This window comes from Anomaloglossus baeobatrachus, chromosome 9 (assembly GCF_048569485.1).
Source record: "Anomaloglossus baeobatrachus isolate aAnoBae1 chromosome 9, aAnoBae1.hap1, whole genome shotgun sequence".
Taxonomy (NCBI): domain Eukaryota; kingdom Metazoa; phylum Chordata; class Amphibia; order Anura; family Aromobatidae; genus Anomaloglossus; species Anomaloglossus baeobatrachus.
The window spans coordinates 110,590,812-110,616,190 of NC_134361.1; the positions used below are offsets into that span (position 1 = coordinate 110,590,812).

The following is a 25,379-nucleotide window of genomic DNA, read 5'->3' on the forward strand; positions in this document are numbered from 1 at the left end:
CGGCCAGAGCGACGTCACAGGGCAGCTAAGTGCGTGTGAAGCTGCCGTAGCGATAATGTTCGCTACGGCAGCTATCACAAGATATCGCATGTGCGACGGGGGCGGGTACTATCGCGCTCGGCATTGCTAGCTGATGCTAGCGAGGACGCAACGTGCAAAGTACCCCTTAGCCTGCTACAGGACAAACCTGCAATGTTTTACACTATGTTAAATGGGTAGTTTGGGACTAAGAGCATTTTCTTGTAGCGCAGCTCAGCCCATTAGCGGACACAAACAGAAAAGGGCCGCTTTATAAGAGCAGTATAATGGCCGTTTGCAATCCCATAACTCATCATAATGTACAATTTCATCTGCTCTGGAGGTAGAAATGGGTCCCTTACCTCTCGAGCCCCTGTGCAACCGCACAGGCTGCACTCATGATATGTTCATTCCTGGCTCATCCCCTATGCAATGAATGGCCTCTACACATATTGTCAGCTTCCATAATATAACCTAATATGAGGTGCAGGGTGCTGGACCCCCTCCAATCTGATATTGATGACCTATTCTAAGGATGAGACACAAACATCCTAGTACGCGACAACAGTCAATTCTAATCTTTACATTTTAATCCTTGGAAAAAAAGACACATCTAATTGGCTACAGAATTTTGATCAGGATCATTTCATTGTATAGAATAACTGGATAAAGAATGACATGTAAATACAGTTCACTTTGTACAGTATATAAACATGGTAACAAACTCATTGTTTGCACAATACACCAACTATTGCTCACATGAATTAGAAATCTTGCTACAGAGACAAAATTGAAGGGGTTGTGTGGTACTTTGCACGCTGCGACATGCTGCGATGTCGAGCGCGATAGTCCCCGATCCCGGCGCAGCAGCGATATCTTGTGATAGCTGCCGTAGCGAACATTATCGCTACGGCAGCTTCACATGCACTCGCCTGCCCTGCGACGTCACTCTGGCCTGCAACCCGCCTCCTTCCTAAGGGGGCGGGTCATGCGGCGTCACAGCGACGTCACACGGCAGGCGGCCAATAGTAGTGGAGGGACGGAGATGAGCGGGACGTAAACATCCCGCCCACCTCTGTCCTTCCGCATAGCCGGTGGATGCAGGTAGGAGATGTTCCTCGCTCCTGCGGCTTCACACACAGCGATGTGTGCTGCCTGCTGGAACAAGGAACAACATCATACCATCGCAGCAGCAGCATTATGAAAATTTCGGACCCTACACCAATCATACGATAACGACGCTTTTGCACTCATTAATTATATGTAAAAGGCTTTACACACTACGATGTCGACAGCGACGCCGGATGTGTGTCACTTTCGATTTGACCCCACCGACATCGCACCTGCGATATCGTAGTGTGCAAAGCCCGCCTAAGAGAAGGCCATCAATATTAAAGTACTGTACAAACCCTCAAAGGGAATCTGTCACCAGTTTTTTGCCACCTAATCAGGATTTCAGCATAACATTGGGGCAGAGATCCTGATTCCAGTGATGTGTCACTTACTAGGCTGCTTAGTGTAGTTTTGATAAAATCACTGCTTAATCAGCAGGAGATTATCATTACAGGACTACTTGGTCTGCTGCCAGGTTGTCCACCATATTCATGACGTCTGTATAACTGCTAGATCTGCATCAGAAAATACAGTGAGTTTATTAAAATGAAAGCAAACAGCTCAGTAAGTGACACATTGCTGGAATCAGGGTCTCTGCCCCTACATTATGCTGCTCTCAGATGGGGGAGCAAAAACCTGGTGACAGATTCCCTTTAATCTAAATTCACTCCTCACATTAATGGAACATGTAGACAGCACTGTAAATTAAGCAGGCACTGATACTGGTTTTTAAATGTATTCATGAGCAATAGGTTTATATGAAAAACGGAAGACGGAAATTAGACGGAACAAACTTGTTTGGCCAAAAGTCTCAATGCTGCTGATGGCCGTCCACTATCTTTACACCAGCATTCAGAATCTGTTCCTCTGTTCTTTTCTCAGCTAGCCGCATCTGCGATAGCTGAGCAAACAACAAGAGACATGGTGGACAATCAGATTAAAGCACCAGCTCCTCATGTAACATACAAATATTAAACATGCCATTCATTGCTTTTTCCTCTCTTCTGATTTCCAGTAGATTCATCCAAGAAAGCTAAACATACTGTATGAGTATTAATGTATGTATTACCTTGACTTGAACCCTTTGCATGAGGCTTTATATTTCTTTTTGTTGTTCTTTCTCAGATAAAATAGTAGTCATTCCTTTTATACATGCTTGTTTAAGAGACTGGTGCTTTAAGCAGAGAGAAGTTTTTTTCCATGTTTTCCTTTATTGTTATATTTACCACCTGTAGATACTGGTCTAGTTGGCATTAGTGTCTTTTGACCAACAAGAAGAGAATCAACCTTAAGGGGTACTTTGCGCGTTGCGACATCACTACTGCGATATCATTGGGGTCAAATCGAAAGTGACGCACATCCTGTCGCAACGTGTAAAGCCTATATGCGCCGATAAACGATCGCAAAAGCGTCGCAAATCGGTGATCTGTGTAGTGTTGGACATTTTCATAATGTCACACCAATAGGAGATACAATGTTGTTCCTCGTTCCTGCAGCAGCACACATCGCTGTGTGTGAAGCTTCAGGAGCGAGGAACATCTCCTTACCTGCCTCCACCGGCTATGCGGAAGGAAGGAGGTGGGCGGGATGTTTACGTCCCGCTCATCTCCGTCCCTCCGCTTCTATTGGACGCCTGCCGTGTGACGTCGCTGTGACGCCGCACAACCCGCCCCCTTAGGAAGGAGGCGGGTCGCCGGCCAGAGCGACGTCGCAGGGCAGGTAAGTGCGTGTGAAGCTGCCGTAGCGATAATGTTCGCTACGGCAGCTATCACAAGATATCGCATGTGTAACAGGGGCGGGGACTATCGCACTCGGCATTGCTATCATCGGCTAGCGATGTCGCAACGTGCAAAGTACCCCTAAGAGAGGGTCTGTGACCAAATTGCACAATATAAACTAAGTACAATGTTAAATAGATTTCTTGGATTTGATGAGGCTGGTGTATTTCCTTTGTAAATCAATATTAGGCTGGGCTCACATGTTCTGCAGTCATCCATTATCACTGATCCGTTAGAGATACGTTTGCAAAAAAATTCTGCAAACACAACTTTTCTGTCCATTGTTAAATAACGGATGTCGGCCGGATCCATTTTTAACATGTGGAGTCTATGGACAATGGATTTGTTAATGGATTGCTATTTATGGTCCATTAACCCCTTCACGACCATGGACGGAAAGATCCGTCATGGTGCCCTGGGCCTTAACGACCAAGGACGGATCTTTCCGTCATGGCGTAATCGCGGCACCGGAGCCTCCGGTGACTGCGAAAAGTTAGCATAAACTGCAGATTCGGGGAGGAGGGGACCTGTACCTGACCTCAGGAGGGGTGGTGCCTCCTCCCCGGACCTACGGAGGCTGTGATTGGCTGACGAACGCCGCTCAACCAATCACAGCCACTGTAATGTTCCAGCCACTTAAAGTGACTGAAACATTGAAATCCAGCCCTGGCCAGTGCAGCTATAGCACTGGCCATTGGCTGGAGCTGGGTGACCTCACTGGATCACCCTCCCCCAGCTCCAGTAGCTCTGATTGGAGAGATCGGCCTTGTGACCGCTGTCTCCAATCACAGTGGACCTGTTGCCGGTGACCGCCCCATCAGCTTCACTTCCCGTTCCCTGCAGCACGCCAGCACAGTGAGTGTACACAGTGCAATGGCAGGGCGGCAAGCTCCGGTCCCATGCTGTTATGTGACCGGAGCATGGGACCCGGAAGTTGCCGCGCTGCCATTGCACTGTATGAAACCGGCCTCCCGATCCGCCGCCGCCGCTGCCCTCCGCGATCTGCCACCCGCACCCCACCTCTCGTATCTGCTGCCCGCACCCTCACCCCCACACCTCCCAATCCGCCGCTGCCCTCCGCGATCTGCCACCCGATCTGCTGCCCGCACCCCCACCCCCACACCTCCCGATCCGCCGCTGCCCTCCGCGATCTGCAACCCAATCTGCTGCCCGAACCCTCACCCCCACACCTCCCGATCCGCCGCCGCCGCCCTCCATCTGCCACAGTGCCACCGGTCCCCCCCGATCTGCTGCCCGGCCCCTTTCCCTCGTGATCGGCTGCTCGTCCCCTCACCTCCGTGATGTGCTGCCAGCCCCCTCCACTCGAGATCAGCTGCCCGCTTCCTCCTCCGTTATGTGCTGCCCGGCCCCGCCCCCTCTCCGTTATGTGCTGTCCGGCCCCGCCCCCTCTCCGTTAAGCCCGGCCCCGCCCCCTCTCCTCCGTTATGTGCTGCCCGCTCCCCCCACCTCTCACCCCCTCCCCTGTCACCCCCGTGATGTGCGCTCTCTCCCCTGTCACCCCCGTGATGTGCGCTCCCTCCCCTGTCACCCCCGTGATGTGCGCTCCCTCGCCTGTCACCCCCGTGATGTGCGCTCCCTCACCTGTCACCACCGTGATGTGCGCTCCCTCCCCTGTCACCCCCGTGATCTGTGCTCCCTCCCCTGTCACCCCCGTGATCTGCTGTCCGCTCTCCCTCACCTCTCACCCCCGTGATCTGTGCTCTGCTCACCTGTCTCCTCCGTGATCTGCGCTGCGCTCCCTCCCCCACCTCTCACCCTCCCCGATCTGCTGCCTCCTTCATCTCCTGTGATCCAGCTGCCTAGATCCATCCTGTAGGGTAACTATCCCCAATCTCACCTCCCACTCCCCTTCCCACCCATCCCACCCATCCCCTCTCCCCCCATCCTCTGCCGCTGCTGCATCCACTGCGCCCTCTCCCATCCGCCCCCACCCCTATCCCAGCCGCCGTCTCACAATCACAGATGCTCCCTTTATATGCCGCTGCCCCCCCATCTGCCGCCGCCCCATCTGCCGCCCCCCCCCCATCTGCCGCTGTTTTTTTTTTCTATGCCATGGGGGTCTAGTTTCCAAAATGGGGTCACATGTGGGGGAGCTCCACTGTTTCAGCACCTCAGGGGGTCTCCAAACGCAACATGGAATACGCTAAATATCCCAGACAATTTTGCGTTTGAAACGTCAAATGACGCTCCTTGCCTTCCGAGCCCTGCTGTGCGCCCAAACATTTTATTTCCACCACATATGAGGTGTCTGTGTACTCAGGAGAAATTGCACAATACATTTTATGGTGCAATTTTTCCTGATACACTTGTGAAAAAAAAAGCTACCTGGTTGAAGTAACAATTTTGTGGTAAAAAAAATTTTTTTTATTTTCACGGCTCAACTCTATTAACTTTTGTGAAGCCCCCAGAGGCTCAAAGTGCTCAATAAACTCTAGATAAATTCCATGAGGGGTCTAGTTTCCAAAATGGGGTCACATGTGGGGGAGCTCCACTGTTTCGGCACCTCAGGGGCTCTCCAAAGCAACATGGTGCGGCTAACGATTCCAGCTAATTTTCTGTTCAAAAAAGTCAAATGGCGCTCCGAGTCCTGCCGTGTGCCCAAACAGTGTTTTTTCGCCACATATGAGGTATCTGCGTGCTCAGTAGAAATTGCCCAACAAATTTTGGGGGTTCATTTGATCCTGCTACCCTTGTGAATATGCAATATTTGAGGCTAAATTAACATTTTTGTTGCAAAAAGTAAAATGTTCATTTTTTCCTTCCACATTGCTTTAGTTACTGTGAAGCACCTGAAGGGTTAATAACCTTCTTGAATGTGGTTTTGAGTAGCCTGAGGGGTGCCGTTTTTGGAATGGTGTCACTTTTGGGTGTTTTGTGTCATGTAGACCTTTCAAAATCGCTTCAAATGTGATGTGGTCCCTAAAAAAAGTGGCTTTGTAAATTTTGTTGTAAAAATGAGAAATTGCTCATAAACTTTGAACCCCTATAACTTCCTTAAATTTTTTTTTTTTTCCCAAAATTGTTCTGATGTAAAGTAGACATGTGGGAAATGTTATTTATTAATTATTTTGTGTCATATGTCTCGTTGGTTTTAGAGCATAAAAATTCAAAGCTTGAAAATTACAAAATTTTCAAAATTTTTGCGAAATTTCCGTTTTTTTCACAAAGAAACGCAAAAAATATCGGCCTAAATTTACCACTAACATGAAGCCCAATATGTCACGAAAAAACAGTCTCAGAATCACTGGGATCCGCTGAAGCGTTCCAGAGTTATAACCTCATAAAGTGACACTGGTCAGAATTGCAAAAAATGGCCTGGTCTTTAGGGTCAAAATAGGCTTGGGGCTGAAGGGGTTAAGAAAACAAGGGATCCCTTACAAATGCAAGTACAAAGGATGGCTAAATAGCGATCTGTTAACAGATTCGTTGTCCATAGACTCCATATGTTAAAAATGGATCTGGCCGACATCCGTTATTTAACAACGGACAAAGAAGTTGTGTTTGCAGAACTTTTTTGCAAACGGATCAACATGATAACAGATGACAACAAGACATGTGAACCTAGCCTAATAATGTATGCAGTTTATATTGTAAAATCTAGTGAAAGCTGGCCATACACTTCAGATAAAAGATTGATCTGGTATTTTGGATTGTATGTTTCGGTTGTAGAAATTCATTCATTCCAACTGACAGATCCATAGCTCATAAACAGGAGTTCAGATCAACTCAGACATTGATGGGTGATTTGTTATTTTTACAAGCTGATCATTTTTATTTACCAACTGTGAAGAAATCATTCAGAAAATATCTGTGATGCTAACCACCAGGGGTCGCAGGTGCTGTAGAGTAATGACCAGCACTTAGGTGTAGTGAGGCTCTAGTCCACTAAGCCATGTGTCAGTAGCCAGGAGGTAACATAAATACAAGGGGAGAAAGAGAAGCCGGAGTCATGTGCGAGCCGAGGGTCACAAAGGAAGTAGCGTCTGATACAGAAGGGAAGCATAGTCATGGTCAGAATACATGCCAAGGTCTGGAACCGAGGAGAGAGCAGAGCAGTCAGGGAGACTGGGAGATAAGACAAGGCATAGGAAGCGAGGGAACGTGGAATGGGACACTAAGTAGCAGGACAACATTAGAATAGCAACTCACAGGAACCTGAAACATACACAGCAAGCTGGAACTATCACTGGCGGCGTTCCAGGTGAAATGGCTCCAAGATAAGGCAGAGCGATCACCCGGAACAAGGCACCACTGAATAGGCACCTTCCACCGGACCTAGACCCGGAACATACAGACAGCAGGAAAACACACACTGGCTCTGCAAGAGAGCAGAGCCACAGGTGACTCATGACAATATCTATATGAAATTGCAAATGTATGGTCAGCTGTAGAGAACGGGCACATTAAAGTTGGCACATAGAGAACCTCCTTTTGTCATTAGGAGAGAAGTTGCTATTAGACTGCAAGAGAAGTGGTGACACGTATAGCATGTAATGTTATACATTTTCATGCATAACATTACCTCAGATATTCTTCCTTGCAAGTTGCTTTTCTGCTTTTCTTCTTTTGAAAGCGGTTATCTCATCCTGCAGAAAACCATGACCCACTTGCCTGTGAACGATATCAAAATAGTGACGGAAAAAAATATGGAAACGAAGTCAGGTAGACAGCAAGAAGGTATCCTGCGCCTGGACCGCATGGTGTCTCCGCTTACCCTGACTTGATCACTGGTGGGACAGGTAATGGTTTTCTAAAACCTTCTTTTCCAACCAGCCAGTACGTCTCTTCAACACCTTTACCCTTATCCAAAAAGAGGAGAAAGGACATAATTACCATATGGCTTTGAAGGACCCGCAGTGTACCAAAGATGGGCTAAATAAACCCCCAACTGAGTTTAGATTGAGTTTAGTGACATAAAAAAAAATACAAAAACTTGGGCTTATCCCGTGAGTGTGAAAATATTTTTGTGGGTAATAGGTTGTATTTGTTCACAAGCAGCTTCATAGAAAAATTATAGCTGACAACAAACATCTTTAACATTTTGTGGGATTTGTGTAAAGGGGGCTTTACATGCAGCGACATCGTTAGTGATGTCGCTCGTGAAAGCACCCGCCCCCGTCGTTTGTGCGTCACGGGCAAATCGCTGTCCGTGGCACACAATATCGCTAGGCCCCGTCACACGAACTTACCTTCCTAGCGACGTTGCTGTGGGCGGCGAACAACCTCTTCGTTAAGGGGGAGGTTCGGTCGCCATCACAGCGACGTCACACAGCGGCCGACCAATAGAAGCGGAGGGGCGGTGACCAGCTGCATTAACGACACGCCCACCTCGTTGCCGGAGGACGCAGGTAAGCTGTTCGTTGTTCCCGGGGTGTCACACGTAGCGATGTGTGCTGCCACAGGAACGACGAACAACCTGCGTCCACAACGACAAACGAGATTTTGAAAATGAACGACGTGTCAACGATCAGCGATTAGGTGAGTATGTTTGATCATTAGCGGTCGCTCGGAGCTGTTACACGCAACGACGTCGCTAACGACACTGGATGTGCGTCACGAAATCCGTGACCCCGACGACATATCATTAGATATGTCATTGTGTGTAACGAGGCCTTTAGTAAAAAAATGGCAACTTTATAATTTAATTTCTCCTCAAATGTCATAACTTTTAGTATTAGTAAATGTAAATATGCTGTTTTATATTTAAAGTAAATCTGTCAGCAGGTTTTTGACACCAAATCTGAGAGGAGCATAATGTAGAGACAGAGACCCAGATTCCAGTGATGTCTCACTTACTGGGCTGCTTAGTGTAGTTTTGATAAATCTGTTAACTTACAACATAAAGTGAACCTGTCACATAAAAAAAAATACCATTAACCTGTAGATATTGAATTAATCTGCAGGTTACTAGCATTCTGAATCTGCCTGGCGCCTGCACAGTGAACCCCGCTGCCGGAAGTAAAAGAACTTTATTCCTCCAGGCAGTGTTCAGATTTCAGTCATTGTGGTGGTGCTGGCGCAGGTTGAGTTATCGTTCAGTGTATTATGAGCTGCTATCGGAGCGGCTATAACCGCACTTCTGCACTGACTGACAGCCACTCTAATGCTGAGCTCTAATTATAGCAGAGCTCAAGTCTCCAGCAATGCTCCAAAATGGCTTCAAAATGGTAAAAATATGTTTGTGAAACTGCAAATTCTGCTCTATTGATGCATATGACAGAAGATATCATATTAATGCATCAATAGAGGGCATTTGCAGTTTCACATAACTAATCTCTGAGCAGCAGGCAACAAGTCTAGCACAATTAATGTCATGCTCTGTATAAAGCCCCATCCTGAAGTTTATCCTGTCAGCCCCTCTATATAGAGCCCCATCCACCGTGCGGAGCTGCCGCCCCACCACCGTGCGGAGATGCCTCCCCACCACCGTGCGGAGCTGCCGCCCCACCACCGTGTGGAGCTGCCGCCCCACCACCGTGCGGAGCTGCCGCACCACCACCGTGCGGAGCTGCCGCCCAACCTACACCCCACCTACTGTCTCCTCCCCAAAATCCTTAGAATGTAAGCCCGGAAGGGCAGGGCCCTCTTCCCTCTGTACTAGTCTGTCTATTGTAACTTATATATGTATTCTGTAGGTAACCCATTTCTCATGTACAGCACCATGGAATCAATGGTGCTCTATAAATAAATAATAATAATAAATAAAATCCTGCAGTACATTGGTCCTTTCAACTTTCAGTAGCAAAGGGAGAGACGGGGGCAGGACTAGAGACTCCAACCCCACAGGGTTCACGCTACCGTCAGGCGGACAGAGGTGGACAAACCACAAACCGAGGACCCCCAGTGTTCCATACCACGGGGACCCACTTACCAGAGACAGGTGCAGGGGAAGAAGGTACCAGAGAACCAGACTGGCACTGGGACGAAGGGGACATGGAGGCTAAACCAGCCGGTCTCGGGCAACCAGTTAACACCCGAAAAGTGAGTAAACCAGTTGCACTGAATACCTGTCTGGACTCCTTCTTCCGACGTTCACCACACCATACAGCCGCTGGGGCAATACCCTACTTGCGGAGGGACTACCATACTATCTGCAATACCATCGGCCCCAGTAGAGACACTGCAACGGCGGCTCCCTACATTTAGCTGCAACACCGCAAGTGGCGCCACGAATAACCTTATTCACAAATCCCCTGTAAATATCTCCATTACAAAAAGGGCCCAGGGCACGGAATCGGGTAACGGACACCATCATGACATTCCCAATAGAGACACTGCCTGGAACCGAGTACCCCATATCCCTGGGTGCTACAACCCTTTTTCCTGGCGTCACGAACAGGATTGAACTGGACCCGGTCAAACCGGGTGACGTGTGCCTTAAACGTTGTATTATATGGCCTGAACTTTATTGTTTGAAAAAACGCCGCCATTTTGCTGTGAAAAATAATTGCGCCACAGCAGACCAAAAGGCGCAAAAAGAAACCCCGCCCACAATGCCAGTGAGCTCGGGCAGAAGCAGGTAGTAACCTGACCCGGAAGTTCCCTGAAATGCTCGAGTCCCGTCAGAGAGTGGTGAGGAGCACAAAGCGGAATGACCAGGATGTGAGAGCAGACGCTGGTGCAGAGACATCAGAACTCTGCAATACAGTTTCTGGACACTAAGGAAAAATGGGATGGCTGCTTCAGAGGATCGGGAGCCCAGCCGTCCTGTACCGGGAATCGCTGCCTGGCTGGAAAGAGAATTAGCCCGGTTTTGCATCCGGGTGCGCATACAGTCCCTTCAACAGGTTGTGGACTGGAAAGAAGAGGTGCAGAGAATGGTGGCAGTGTGACGCCCTGGCAAAACAAGGTAGTCACAAATAGGCCCCTGCATAACACCTTCCCTGACAAGGAAACACACAGCTAACCATTAAACCCTAGTCACCCCCATCCTTAGGGACAGACAGAAACACCAGTGGGCGTGACAAGGCGGTTGGAACACGCCCACCCAGGGGTCTAGACAGCCCGGGGCGGGAAAACTAGCAGTGAAAGTCTGAGTTCAGTTCAGAGTAGTGGAGAGTGGAGGTCAGACCTGTGTGTCAGGCCTGAAGCAAACTGACAGGTACCAGGGTAGGAGCCCTGGTGCCACTGGCTAGGAGGCAGACGGTGGTCTTCGTCAGCAGGAGACGGGAAGACGGCTCAGCAGAACTGAGGTGGTCCGGGACAGGGTTGTAGCCCGCCGGTACCGACACCGGGGACCCGACCGGAAACCGTGCACAAAAGGGGGGTACTCGGACCCTGAAGCCAGGAACCAGAACCTACTGGAACTGGTTAATTAACCGATTGAGGCAAGGACTAGAGGTCCTGTCCCACCCAAAGTCCCTCATAGAAGACAACAGCCCACCGAATAGGAATAAGAGGTCACCGCCAAGGCCCACAGATCCCACGGGCCAGCGTCTGCGGGCATGGCTCCTTAGGCCACATCCAGCCGGGAGAGGAATCCCGAGTTTAATACCGGGGAAGTCCATTGAACACAAAAAGGTGCAGGAAAAGGATAGAGACCACCAGCTGGGTGGGGGATCCCGAACACAACCAGCCGCGGCACCGGCCACCACCATCTTGGTTTACCAGAGACTTGTGTGTTTCCTTCAGAGTGAGTACACCAACATCCCACTGCGACCGCCACTCCCTGCACCAGACTCACTGGGTCCCGGGGCTACCATCCCTGCCTACGGAGGGGTTAACAACTTGCTGCACAACATCTCCCCTGTAACAGCAGCAGTGGTGTCCTATCTCACCACACACCGTGGGTGGTGTCACAAACCTATTACGGCTTAGCCCGTACATCTACTTCCCCCATTTTATTCGGCATGTCCGCGAGACCCCCGGGTCCGGAGACTCTCGAGCTACCACCCCTGAAGCTCCGGGCCCGAGCGGCGACCAGCTGCTGGCATGGGGGCGGCACAGCAGCAGTATGGGCCCACAAGAATCAGGCCGTGCACGCAGAGCAGCAGCGGGAGGTAGGAAAGCAGACTCTCTTAACTTCACTGACCTGCCCGGTGCCGGGACCCATCTCCAATCTGGTTGTGGAGCACCAGCCAGCCCGGCTTCCCAAAGCGATACCATCGCCGGTAATACCGCTTCCATCACCGGTTGTGGAACAGACTCCCGGGATGTGTTGTCATTGTGCTTGGAGTTCTGATCCTAGGAGGCAAAGTGAACCTGATAGCCCCTACCCTGCACCTTGGTAGCGAAAACCTGATATACTACCTGTTTTATTGTTGTTTGAACGTTTGAACTGTTCCTGAAAAAGTTACCAGTTAAACGCTTTGAAATAAAAATAAATGGACCCAGGCTACAGTACTGGCAGCAGCCAACACAAACTTGTGTCATTGTAAATAATTGCACCAGTTGTGCCCCACCAGGGTACACCCATCCAGCGGACATTGCTGTGGGAACCGCCACCAGGAGAGGCCGGGTGCAGGAAAGGTCTGCGGCAGAGGCATCCGAGACCTGGTCACCACTGAAACCGGTGACCTGCCTCCTGAGAAGTTTTCTGGGACCAGGATCTTTTGGTGGTGGATGCAGGGAAGGATACCCAGGGTGCAACGTTAAAGTGCTGAACCTCCCCTGCGTGGGATGGACCTGTTACGTTTAATGTCTGACTTGTAAAATAAAAAAGAAAAAAATGCGTAACCAGTTTACCTTGCAGCCCGAGAATGTGCTGGAATTAACCAAGGGGGAATATAGCGCCCCTGAACACCTCAGCGTGCTACAAGGTTCTGAATCTCCACCAGGGCCTACCCCCTTAGGGACCCAGAACCCCAGTGCCGGTACCAACAAAAACCCAGGTAATCCCAGTTTTCCCCAACAATTCCCCATACAATGGTACTTAGCTAGGGTGGGACCATGGATGGCCGCCTAGAGGTGGAGCCACTCCAGTCCACTAGTTGACCAGGTGGGAGGGGCAGACTGCGGAGAGTAGTCAGAACTGCAGTGACTGTGGAAGTGTGAAGGTGGAAGAGAAGTGAGACCCTGACTTGGGTTGACAGTGCCCTGGTACCCAGGAGAGGTGGTTGCTGGTGGAGTACAGTGGAGTACTCCTGGAACTACGCACCGACGGGGTACAGGACCCTAGGACAGGAAAGAGCTTCAAGCCGATCTGTTAACACCTGCACAGCAAAGGAGACCATCAAGGACCTTGCTGACCCTAAACAATCCAAAGACTTAGTAGCAAAGAAAGAGCCAGGGACAGGACTAGAGACTCCAACCCCACAGGGTTCACGCTACCGTCAGGCGGACAGAGGTGGACAAACCACAAACCGAGGACCCCCAGTGTTTCATACCACGGGGACCCACTTACCAAAGACAGGTGCGGGGGAAGAAGGTACCAGAGAAACAGACTGGCACTGGGATGAAGGGGACCTGGAGGCTAAACCAGCCGGTCTCGGGCAAAAGTTTACACCCGAAAAGTGAGTATACCAGTTGCACTGAATACCTGTCTGGTCTCCTTCTTCCGACGTCCACCGCACCATACACCCGCTGGGGCAATACCCTACTTGCGGAGGGACTACCATACTAGCTACAATACCATCAGCCCCAGTAGAGACACTGCAGCGGCGGCTCCGCAAGTGGTGTCACGCATAACCTTATTCACAAATCCCCTGTAAATATCCCCATTACAAATAGGACCCAGGGCATGGAACCGGGTAACGGCCACCATCGTGACATTCCCAATATAAACACCGCCCGGAACCGAGTACCCCATATCCCTGGGTGCTACACTGCAACTCTTGTGCAGTGCCAGTTATAATCTAAGCCTACAGCGTATGTAGCTTGCTCTGATGAGTTCCCTGATCTGTTCTACCACATTCCTCTGACTTCCTATCTGCATCTGTTTGCCCGATCTCAGCCCCATCCCTCCTACCTTATCCCCTTGTGTATTCTGACTTCCCCGTACTTGACTTACGCTCCATGCCTGACTTGGTTCTGTCTCTCTCCTCTGATATTTCCGTGACCGACTGGCTCCTAACTCCGTGGCTTGCTTCTAACTCTGAGTTTGGTTTTCCCCCTTGTACTTTGTGTGACCTCTGGTTACAGACCTGGCTCTCTGGTTATTCTACTGCCACCTTGTGGTTACTTCCCTGTACTACTCCTGGTCTGCTATTAGTGCAGGATTACTTGGCTCTATTACCACTCTGCTGCCTTCTAGTGGAGTTTGCGCTGTATTGCTTCAGGACATCCCATAGTACAGCGTGACACTGTGACCTAATTTTGCTGTTGGAACATGTTACCATGGAGCAATGTTTCTGAAGCATTTAGAGCTGGTTAAACAAAGAGGGTGATTAATTATTCACTTGCAGAGTTCATCACATGGACCTCACATATTATAATGACACAGGGGTACTTTTCCTAAAACAATTCTTAGTTTGTTCAGGTAATACACAGAGATGTGGGTGTCCAGTCTTTACAGATATGTCAAGAATTTCAGCTTCTTAATTCCTAAATATCTCTTTAGAGCTGACCTTAGCTTGTAATTGGAACAAATAACTTCTATGACGTCTAACAGAGAACATTGTGTATGATACAGATAAACATGCCACTTACCTTCAGCTCTGTCCTTCCTCTCAATTCCAGTATATAGCCCTCATTTAACGATCTGAGAGTTTTGACAGTGCTTTGGTTGACATGGATGCGATAGGCTGTAAAAAAAAAAGCATTCAGCAACTGGAGAGAAAAAAGGAAAATAAATATAAAATACATCTGTTTTCTGCAAGTATAAACCATTAATTGATCGTAATCCTATTCATCTCTTGATACGACATAAAGGCAAAGAGATATATTATGCACCTATTATGCATTTACCTAATTTAAAATAAAGTTTACAACACAGCAGCCGCACCCAGACACTACTGGTTCCTATAGAGAATAGAAGATCCCAAGCTGCACAGATTAAAACACCAACTCAGATCTGGCTACCTGAAAGACTATCAAGTGGTTTCTCGTACCTTCTAAGGAAACATAGGGGAGACCGCTACGCCCAACTAATCAGGAGAGAGAGAGTGTGCAGAGGGCGAAAGGGACCCAAGGTGAGGAAACATAAAGCACATGCACAAAGGGGGAAATGAGAATAATTCATACAAGCAAGAGAAACCTTCCAGTAACCTGAGGACAAGGGAAGGTGCTGGAAAGGTAAATGAGCAAACACAGAATAGTAACACAACTGGCCTCTGCCTAGCAGGGAAATGACTTGCAATGCTGGAACTTCTTAGCTGAAATCCACCTAGACATTTAGCCAGCAAAGAAGACTGGTGCAAGGTGAGTACAAATAGCCCCACCCAAGCTGTGATAGGACAGAAACAAAAAAGGAAAGTGAGAAACACATGACTAGCAGCCAAGCAAGGGAAGAAAAGCAACGTTAAGAGAACCATCAGCAATTGGACAGAGACTGACCAGGCTGTGGCTTAGCAGGGAAGGAAACTGACCACGCAGCAATAAGTCACCAGATCAGGTCCTGAAACTGAGGTATGATAGCAACATATGAGATCTAGTTAGCCATTCTTTTTGTCTCTCCAAATTAGCTACACAAATGTAGAGGATTTTGTGCTAACTTCACATGGCGGTTTTATTATTAGCAATCATGTTTCTTTATGATCAGTGTTACTTTACTCACGTAACCCTGTTGATTCCATGCGGGAGGCAGTATTTACTGTGTCTCCAAAGAGGCAGTACCTTGGCATTGTTAGGCCCACGACACCTGCAACCACAGAACCTATTAAAGAAAAGAAAAATTTTTAATAAATAACTTTAATAAATTGTCTGTAACTAAAAGTTCTATTCTGAAAGAAAAACGTAGTTTTATTGTATTGTACATTTATCTTCGTATAACAATATTGATGTATGATGCTTTGAGTTGTCTTCCTTTGCCAAGTTCTGTCCTGGCTTATATCCATTTGCCATCATCTCCATAGATGAGTTACAGTAGGTCCATAGAAACTGTACTGTGAGGCTATAGACACTTTGTCTTCTATATTGGGCTCCATGCCGCACTTTATTGCAGAGGTGTAGTATGGGGGAGACCACAGAGGCATTCGTCCCAGGTGTCAAATTCAATAGGGCACATAATTTCTCCCTTAGGGATAGGGTTAGAGCTAGCATTACTTTTAAGGTAAGGGCTGGGATTGGGTGAGGGTTAGGGTAATGTAACAATTATATAACAAAAAAAATGTAATAAAGGATAAACAAAATAACAATGTTTAACTTTTTATGCTGGATTTTAGCAAAAAGCAGAAAAAAACAAGCAGGCTAAACAACAAACTACAAATAAAAGAGTATGTTCTTAAAATTCATACCGTGTTTTTCCAAAAATAAGACCTCCCCCAAAAATAAGCCCTAGCAGGGATTTTCAGCATTTTCGGAGCAATGATTAAATATAAGCCCTACCCCGAAAACAATCAATAGTGGCGGTTCAATAATGAAGTGTCCATGCTGATAAAAAAGTTAAAGATACTGCAGGACACTTTGTTATACACAGCGGACACCCCGCAATCACACTCACCAGACGCTGAGCGTGAGCCCCTGCAGTGGATCACACACCCACATACATCAGATCGTACACACACACTCACCACATTCAGCGATACCGATTTCTTCTGGTCGGCAGAATCCTGAGACGCAGTGCGGTAGAATGAATGGACCTGCGGCTGTAGCGGATGGAATGCTTACAGGACCTGCAATGCATAACTTCCTCCCATCTTTCCCTGCGGTCAGAGGCATTCTGTACCGCCAGATGTGGTGAGTGACTAGTGAGTGTGTGCGTGCGCGATCTGTTCAGTGATTGTGTGTGTGTGTGTGTGCGATCTGATGTATGTGAGTGTGCCGGCCAGAAGCAATGCCAGACAGTCCCTGTATAGGGGTTCGCTACTGGTTAGCTTCTTCAAGGGAGGCCGGTGTATGGCCCAGTGGGTCCGCTCCTGGATGCTCGCCGCCCCTTGGCGACCATAATAAGGGGTGGAGGAGGTGTTTTTTCTTTCTAGTTAAATTTGCCTTATATATGTACAAGTCATTATACAGGAAAGAATGTTTCCTAACATTTTTGTCCTTTTAAATCCACGTTATCTTCGGTTTGGAATGTTTTATGACAGTGAAAGTGGAATAATACTCTTACAGCATTGTACCCAGCAGAGGCCTGGGAGTCAGAGATGCGTCCAGGCACCTTCTTTATGCTGCTCCTATTCCATTTGTGCTCTGCTTCCATCCATTTCAGTGATTTTCCTGTCCACCCCCAGACGTCCTTGGAGGGCCTGCCAGAGTAATGCTCAAGTTTCCCATTGACTTTCATTATGCTTGTTACTCGAGACGAGCACTTGAGCATTAGAAATTGCTCGACTTAAATACCGAGCACCTGAGCATTTTAGTGCTCACCCCTCACTAGTAATTTTAATGCTGTCATTATTTTTTGTCATCCTAGAATAAAATCATTAGGAAAGGGCTTAATAAGATTTCTTTAAGAACAAGGACAAGTTATTTACTAGTGATTTCTGGTTTTAGGGTACACTGTACTTTTTACAATAAGAAAGGGAAATATACAGTATGTATCAACTACAAGAAATATGATTGATCTTAAGAAATATTATGTCACGTAAGAATCAGAATTTGAGAAGTAATAATATATGCTTTACATTAGTCACCATGGTGACAGACCTATATCAGTGTAGAGAATATTACCTGAATGCAGGCCTATACGTATCCTGACAGGGACATCAGGCATGTGCCTCATTTTGAAAGATCCTACAGAACTGAGGATATCCAGGGACATGTTAGCAATTTCTGCTGCATGCCTATTCCCATTTCTTTTAGGAAGGCCTGATGCAACCATGTAGGCATCTCCTATAGTTTCTACCTGTTAACAGAAAAACAGAAATAAATCTTTTTTACTTAAGACTAGAACTAAGTTAGTCATGGAATCAGTACAGATGTTATATATTGTAGCTTACTGAAAAGTAAGTGGAGTGGAGTAACATATACTTTATAATGGCAGCCATGTTGGAACAGAACAATATATACTTGATTATTGTGGCCATTTTGGAGTGGTACAACGTACTCAGTAACTGTGGCCATTTTTAAATAGCGCTTTCTAGGTATGTTATTTCATCACTTTGTGTCGAGTACATGTGCACCTTGATATCTCTCAGTTCATATCTTCCCACCATCTACCCTAGCCGCTGAACCTTACCCCTGAGGAAGCCTCCTCCTGTGGTGATACGCCAGGGGTCCTCTTTCCCATATGATGCTTTTTTATGAGCTAATTCATCTGAGTGATTATGCACATAGTTATTGCTTATTTTCTTTTCTATATTCTTTTGATAATGGATAATTTATTGTCTATATATGTGGACTGCAACTTTCGTCTTCATTGAATACTACTTGACATCACTTTAGGGATAGTGTCCATTTATACTTATCTCAGGTATCCTCCACTCTTACATGTCTCTGTTGGTTATTATGCCATTCATATGTGTTAAAATAAATCCCATAGTCAATTTTTGGCCAATGAAACATGTTCATGTGCAATATGCGCAATTTTAAATGTTTTTTTTTTTTGTTTAGTCAAGGTTTTTGTGTTTGTTACATAAGGTTTTTGCCACCTAATCTGAGAGCAGCATAATGTAGGGGAAGACATCCTGATTCCAGCGATGTGTCACTTACTAGGCTGATAAAATCACTGATTAATCAGCAGGAGATTATCATTAGAGGACTACTTGGTCTGCTGCCAGGTAGTCCAGCATATTCATGAGCCCTGTATAACTGCTAGATCTGCAGCAGAAAATATATTGATTTTATCAAAATGACAGCAAACAGCTCAGTAAGTAACACATCGCTGGAATCAGGGTCTCTGTCTCTACATCATGCTGCTCTCAGATGAGCGAGCAAAAACCTGGTGACAGATTCACTTTAATAAATATATAAATCAGTTAAATGTAAGAAATGCAATTGTTCTTTTGTATGGATATTTCCTCTTTTTTGAATTGATATAGTTTAGATATAAGAGAAGAATACTGCAGCACGTCATCCTTGACAGTGAAAGCTATGAAAGCTTTATTCACCAAACATTCGTAATGTTTCAACCCTGATGGCGGCTCTTTGTGAAGTATGCTCCAAAAATATTAGAGATGTTTGGTGAATAAAGTTTTTATAGCTTTCACTGTCCTAGATTGTGGCAGTGGTTTTCGTCTTCTACAGTGCCTACAAGTAGTATTCAACCCCCTGCAGATTTAGCAGGTTTACACATTCGGAATTAACTTGGCATTGTGACATTTGGACTGTAGATCAGCCTGGAAGTGGGAAATGCACTGCAGCAAAAAAGAATGTTATTTCTTTTTTTATTTTTTTTTTTTTTAAATTGTGAAAAGTTTATTCAGAGGGTCATTTATTATTCAACCCCTCAAACCACCAGAATTCTGTTTGGTTCCCCTAAAGTATTAAGAAGTATTTCAGGCACAAAGAACAATGAGCTTCACATGTTTGGATTAATTATCTCTTTTTTCAGCCTTTTCTGACTAATTAAGACCCTCCCCAAACTTGTGAACAGCACTCATACTTGGTCAACATGGGAAAGACAAAGGAGCATTCCAAGGCCATCAGAGACAAGATCGTGGAGGGTCACAAGGCTGGCAAGGGGTACAAAACCCTTTCCAAGGAGTTGGGCCTACCTGTCTCCACTGTTGGGAGCATCATCCGGAAGTGGAAGGCTTATGGAACTACTGTTAGCCTTCCACGGCCTGGACAGCCTTTGAAAGTCTCCACCCGTGCCGAGGCCAGGCTTGTCCGAAGAGTCAAGGCTAACCCAAGGACAACAAGGAAGGAGCTCCGGGAAGATCTCATGGCAGTGGGGACATTGGTTTCAGTCAATACCATAAGTAACGTACTCCACCGCAATGGTCTCCGTTCCAGACGAGCCCGTAAGGTACCTTTACTTAAAAAAGCGTCATGTCAAGGCTCGTCTACAGTTTGCTCATGATCACTTGGAGGACTCTGAGACAGACTGGTTCAAGGTTCTCTGGTCTGATGAGACCAAGATCGAGATCTTTGGTGCCAACCACACACGTGACATTTGGAGACTGGATGGCACTGCATACGACCCCAAGAATACCATCCCTACAGTCAAGAATGGTGGTGGCAGCATCATGCTGTGGGGCTGTTTCTCAGCCAAGGGGCCTGGCCATCTGGTCCGCATCCATGGGAAGATGGATAGCACGGCCTACCTGGAGATTTTGGCCAAGAACCTCCGCTCCTCCATCAAGGATCTTAAGATGGGCCGTCATTTCATCTTCCAACAAGACAACGACCCAAAGCACACAGCCAAGAAAACCAAGGCCTGGTTCAAGAGGGAAAAAATCAAGGTGTTGCAGTGGCCTAGTCAGTCTCCTGACCTTAACCCAATTGAAAACTTGTGGAAGGAGCTCAAGATTAAAGCCACATGAGACACCCAAAGAACCTAGATAACTTGGAGAAGATCTGCATGGAGGAGTGGGCCAAGATAACCCCAGAGACCTGTACCGGCCTGATCAGGTCTTATAAAAGACGATTATTAGCTGTAATTGCAAACAAGGGTTATTCCACAAAATATTAAACCTAGGGGTTGAATAATAATTGACCCACACTTTTATGTTGAAAATGTATTAAAATTTAACTGAGCAACATAACTTGTTGGTTTGTAGGATTTATGCATCTGTTAATAAATCCTGCTCTTGTTTGAAGTTTGCAGGCTCTAACTTATTTGCATCTTATCAAACCTGCTAAATCTGCAGGGGGTTGAATACTACTTGTAGGCACTGTATGTTCATACAGGGCCCTGGGACTGAGAGTCTTTATTTTCAGTAGAAAAAACACATAAGCATTAGAGCTAATGCAAATGGATTCATACATTCCAGTCCAACGGCCACAACGGTGGTCAATGGCCACTGGATGGGAGTGGGTAAACAGCTATTTATGTGATGGCATCAACTATGATATTATGCTAGGTCAGCTGATCAAATGAAATGGGCCACTTCTCCACATATTTATTAAGGTACTGTTAAAAGGAATATATCAGAATGATCTACCCTCCTAAGCCGCCTATGTGGCCATGTAGGTCATAGAAAGTTGAAGTAAATGATACCTTGATATCTGCGATCCGATGTCAAATCCACATTTTAATCTTAAATGAGCTGTTAAGATCACTGATCTCCTAGAGAGTCTGTTTCCAAAATGCATTTTAACTGAAAGGAGGCGTTACCAGTGTAATGTGTGACTGTCAGTCATTACATGTCTCACAATTAGAATAAGCTATAAAGGCAGACTCACGGGGAGATCTCCAGCCCATAGATATTAACAGCTTATTTACACATAAGGAAAAACATGGATTTCTCTGGAAGAAGACGTTGGATCGCAGATAATAAGCAACAATTTATCCCACTTCTTATGACCTACAGTACATGCCCATACAGACAACTTAAGAGGGTGGATCCTTCTGATAGATTACTGTTAAGGTAAAACAACATTTATATAATATTTTTTAGGGAACCTAAATATTAATGTGGTCAAAGTACAGGAAATAAAGTAAGTTTGCTTGTCTGTGATCTATACTTACCACTGAATGTTATTGTAACCGTATCGGTATAAGTTACTTTTGTAAATAGTTTAAAAATAAGCAGGAGTATTCATTATCCCTTACCTTATAAACATCATGATTTCCTATTACAGCATCAAATAAGGTGTAGAGGTCATTAAGAAGGTCGACCACCTCAATAGGCTCACTCATTGCTGATATAGTGGTAAAACCCACTATATCACTGAAGTATAACGTAACCTCATCAAACCCTTCTGGCTCGACTGTGCAGCCCATTTTTAGAGCTTCTGCAACAGATCTGGAAATAAAGGAGATACTAGAGTATACAACCAGTACACAAACACAGAATCATATAGAATGTGTGCAAAAACTGTGACAATGTGACAAACTACAAAACAACATACTCATGAATTATTAAATCTCCACAAGGTAAACAATATGATTTTATTTAAAATGGAAGTTCAATCTGATATTACACTATATCAGAAACACCTTCAAAATGTGTAGACTGATGAATAATACATTGTTAACATAATAAGAAAATGATGAACATCATCTACTGACAGCAAGATTTGCCCCTAAGAAGGTATTAGAAGCACTGTATATATGATGCAATCTTCCAAAAGTTTTATCTGCTGTTGTGCCAACCTGATGCAAATAGTAGACAGCAATAGATGAGTATATACAGTTAAAACATATCCTTTAATAAACTAATAAAAGTCATATGTTACCTTAAAAGACCACCTATAGTGGTCAAGAGAACCAATCATGTAAACACACAACAATATACCACCCAATCCGCTTGGAACAATATAGGACCCAACCCGGGTAAAACAATATACCACCCAACCCGAGTGGAACAATATACTACCCAACCCGGGTAGAACAATATACCACCCAACCCGGGTAGAACAACATACCACTCAACCCAGGCAGAACAATATACCACCCAATCCAGATAGAACAATATACGACCCAACCCGGATAGAACAATATACCACTCAACCCGGATAGAACAATATACCACTCAACCCGGGTAGAACTATATACCACCCAACCCCGGTAGAACAATATAACACCCAACTTTGGTAACACAATATACCACCCAACCCGGGTAGAACAATATACTACCCAACTCGAGTAGAAAAATATACCATCCAACCCGGGTAGAACAATATATATCACCCAACCTGAGTAGAACAATATACCACCCAACCCAGGTAGAACAGTATACTACCCAATCCGGGTACAACAATATTCCACCCAACCTGGGTAGAACAATATTCCACCCAACCCGGGTAGAACACTATAGCGCCTAATCCAGGTAAAACAATATACCACCCAACCCAGGTAGAACTAGCTGATAATGGTCAGTCTACCAAAGAGTTAATCCAAAGTACGCGAGTAGATATTCATATCCAGTAATGACAGTGGCCAAATGAGAACCAATGCTATAGTTATGACATAACATTCAAATCAGTATATATATTCCAAAAAGTCTTTAAGAGATAAAATACGGAACAATCTAACTCATCTTCATGGACTGTATGGAGTCATCATAAGTGGATCCACATCCAGACGGCTTCTAGTGCCACAACAGTCAAGGAGAAAACCCTAATTAGGCCCTATTTTTTCTTTCTGGCTCTGGTGGACTCAAATGACTCTCACTCTAAGAAGGGCAATCCACAGCTGTCTGTCACGAACATTTCCCTGTTGCAGAGTTTTGTGACAGGTTCTGGGTCTTAAGACCACTTTACACGCAACGACATTGCTAACGAGATGTCGTTAGAGTCATGGAATTCGTGATGCACATCCGGCCTCGTTAGCGATGTCGTTGTGTGTGAAACGTACGAACGACCGCTAACGATCAAGAATACTCACCTTATCGTTGATCGTTGACACGTCGTTCTAATCCCAAATATCGTTGATGGTGCTGGATGCAGGTTGTTCGTCGTTCCTGAGGCAGCACACATCGCTACGTGTGACACCCCAGGAATGATGAACAGCACCTTACCTGCGTCCTCCGGCAATGAGGTAGGCGTCGCTTTCTTTCGACCGCCCCTCTGCTTCTATTGGACGGCTGCCGTGTCACGTTGCTGTGATGCTGCACAAACTGCCCCCTTAGAAAGGAGGCGGTTCGCCGGCCACAGCGACGTCGTAAGTAAGGTAAGTCCATGTGACGGGGACTAACGATATTGTGTGCCACGGGCAGCGATTTGCCCGTGACGCACAAACGACGGGGGCAGGTGCGATCGGCAGTGACATCGCTGCGTATAAAGTGCCCTATAGTCTCACTTTGTATTGTGGGACTCTGCAGTTTAAATTAATTCCTTTTCCTTTGGAGAGGAGAGGGTTAATTCCAGCAGCTCCTGACTCCTGGTCAGGTGTTTCCAGTGGGGACCACACCCAGGTTATATAAATACCCTCTATGCCCACCAGAGGGTGCCAGTTATTTTTCTATCATTTGGAAGGTTGGCCAGGAGGTGGAAGGAGCTGTTGTTTCTGTCTCTCAGTAGTGCTTTGGCTGCAGCATTGTTTTTTTTTGCTGCAGCATCTTTAGGTGTGTCTGTTTATGTTTGGTTACCCAGTAGATTGTTTATTCCCCCTTTTTATGTTGTTTCCCCTCGTGCACTTTTAGAGGCTCCTTTGTGTGTGGTTGCCATGTGTATGAGTTTTTGTTGTGGGGTATAAACAACAGGGGTAACCTGTTGTATATTTTTGTTGGTGTGGTGTAGCCTTCTGTTCTTGCCCATTCCCCCAGGTGGTGGGTTGTGGATGGGGGTTCATAACATCAGGAACAAGGATAGGAGATAGGGCCTAGGTTGGAGGCTTGGCCCTCCCTACCATTAAGGGTTCCTCCAGGTGTTAGGGTGTGTACAGGCTTACCTGGGGTCACCAAAGACATTTTTGACACTGTCCTTCCGTTCTGAGTGTCTATGAACTATCCCTAATGGTGTCAACACATTTCCTCAAACATTGTTTCATCAGGGGAGAATGCACTTGTCAGCTCATTAGCACATGAAATTACACCTCCTCATGGAGATGTGCAAGACAGAAAAGGCGGAAAATACTGAGTAGTTTTTTGACAGTTAGGGTTAATAAGTCACAGCTGTATCATTCACGACTTTCCCCAAGATTGATGATTATTGTTGCTAGGTATGACCACAACCTATTTCTGTAATCATTATATCCTATGTACTGACTCTGTGCAAACTGGATAAGGTATCTAATGTCATTTCTGGTAAAGACACTCCACAAATAACTTTTAATTTGATGGAGTGCACGAGCTGGCCTCTCTCATGGCAGTGCACACGAAAGACAACATCCAGCATCATAACCGGTGTGTGACATGCAACAGGGTCATCATATCTGGTTTAGATGGAAGACACTTCAACAGTGTGCGCATCGGCTGGTACCCGGCTACAGTGATACACCATCCGAACAGTCAGGTCCAGTTGTACATAGGCTGGGCCCCTTCTCCAGCAGATATACTAAGACCCGACCCCATAGATTTCTGGGTTTGTAGATTGGACCAGTGGAAAAAAAACTTCCAATTTGCCAAGGGCATATGTACTGTCTTGTCCACCGTACTTGTTTGTACGAAAAATAATCAATGAAACTGCATGAGTGTCCTCTCACCTGATAACGTACTTTGAGTAGAACATCATACTAATAGATTCGATCTTGGTTCAATAAGGAAAGCCCACCAAAATCTGCAATGGGTATTGAGGGAAAATTATCATGCAGAGGACTCCACAATCAGAACTCAGGTGAACTATATAAAGAAATTTCTTCATTTGGATATAACATAATCCACAATGACACCTGTTTCTATTCTAGCTTCATTGGGTATGCCAGAA

The 25,379-nt window shown here is 46.1% G+C and overlaps 1 protein-coding gene across 1 annotated transcript in view; it reads right to left on the reverse strand.

The window, feature by feature from the left end:
• The window catches only part of GUCY2F (guanylate cyclase 2F, retinal), a 142,085-nt gene that overhangs the window by 12,284 nt on the left and 104,422 nt on the right, over positions 1 to 25,379 (reverse strand). The window contains exons 13-17 of the mRNA XM_075322706.1: positions 21,625 to 21,817; positions 17,637 to 17,811; positions 15,583 to 15,681; positions 14,517 to 14,611; positions 7,645 to 7,730 (exon numbers count right to left, since the gene is read on the reverse strand). Coding sequence (XP_075178821.1) covers positions 7,645 to 7,730; positions 14,517 to 14,611; positions 15,583 to 15,681; positions 17,637 to 17,811; positions 21,625 to 21,817 — 648 coding nt within the window. The remainder of the gene's footprint in view (positions 1 to 7,644; positions 7,731 to 14,516; positions 14,612 to 15,582; positions 15,682 to 17,636; positions 17,812 to 21,624; positions 21,818 to 25,379) is intronic.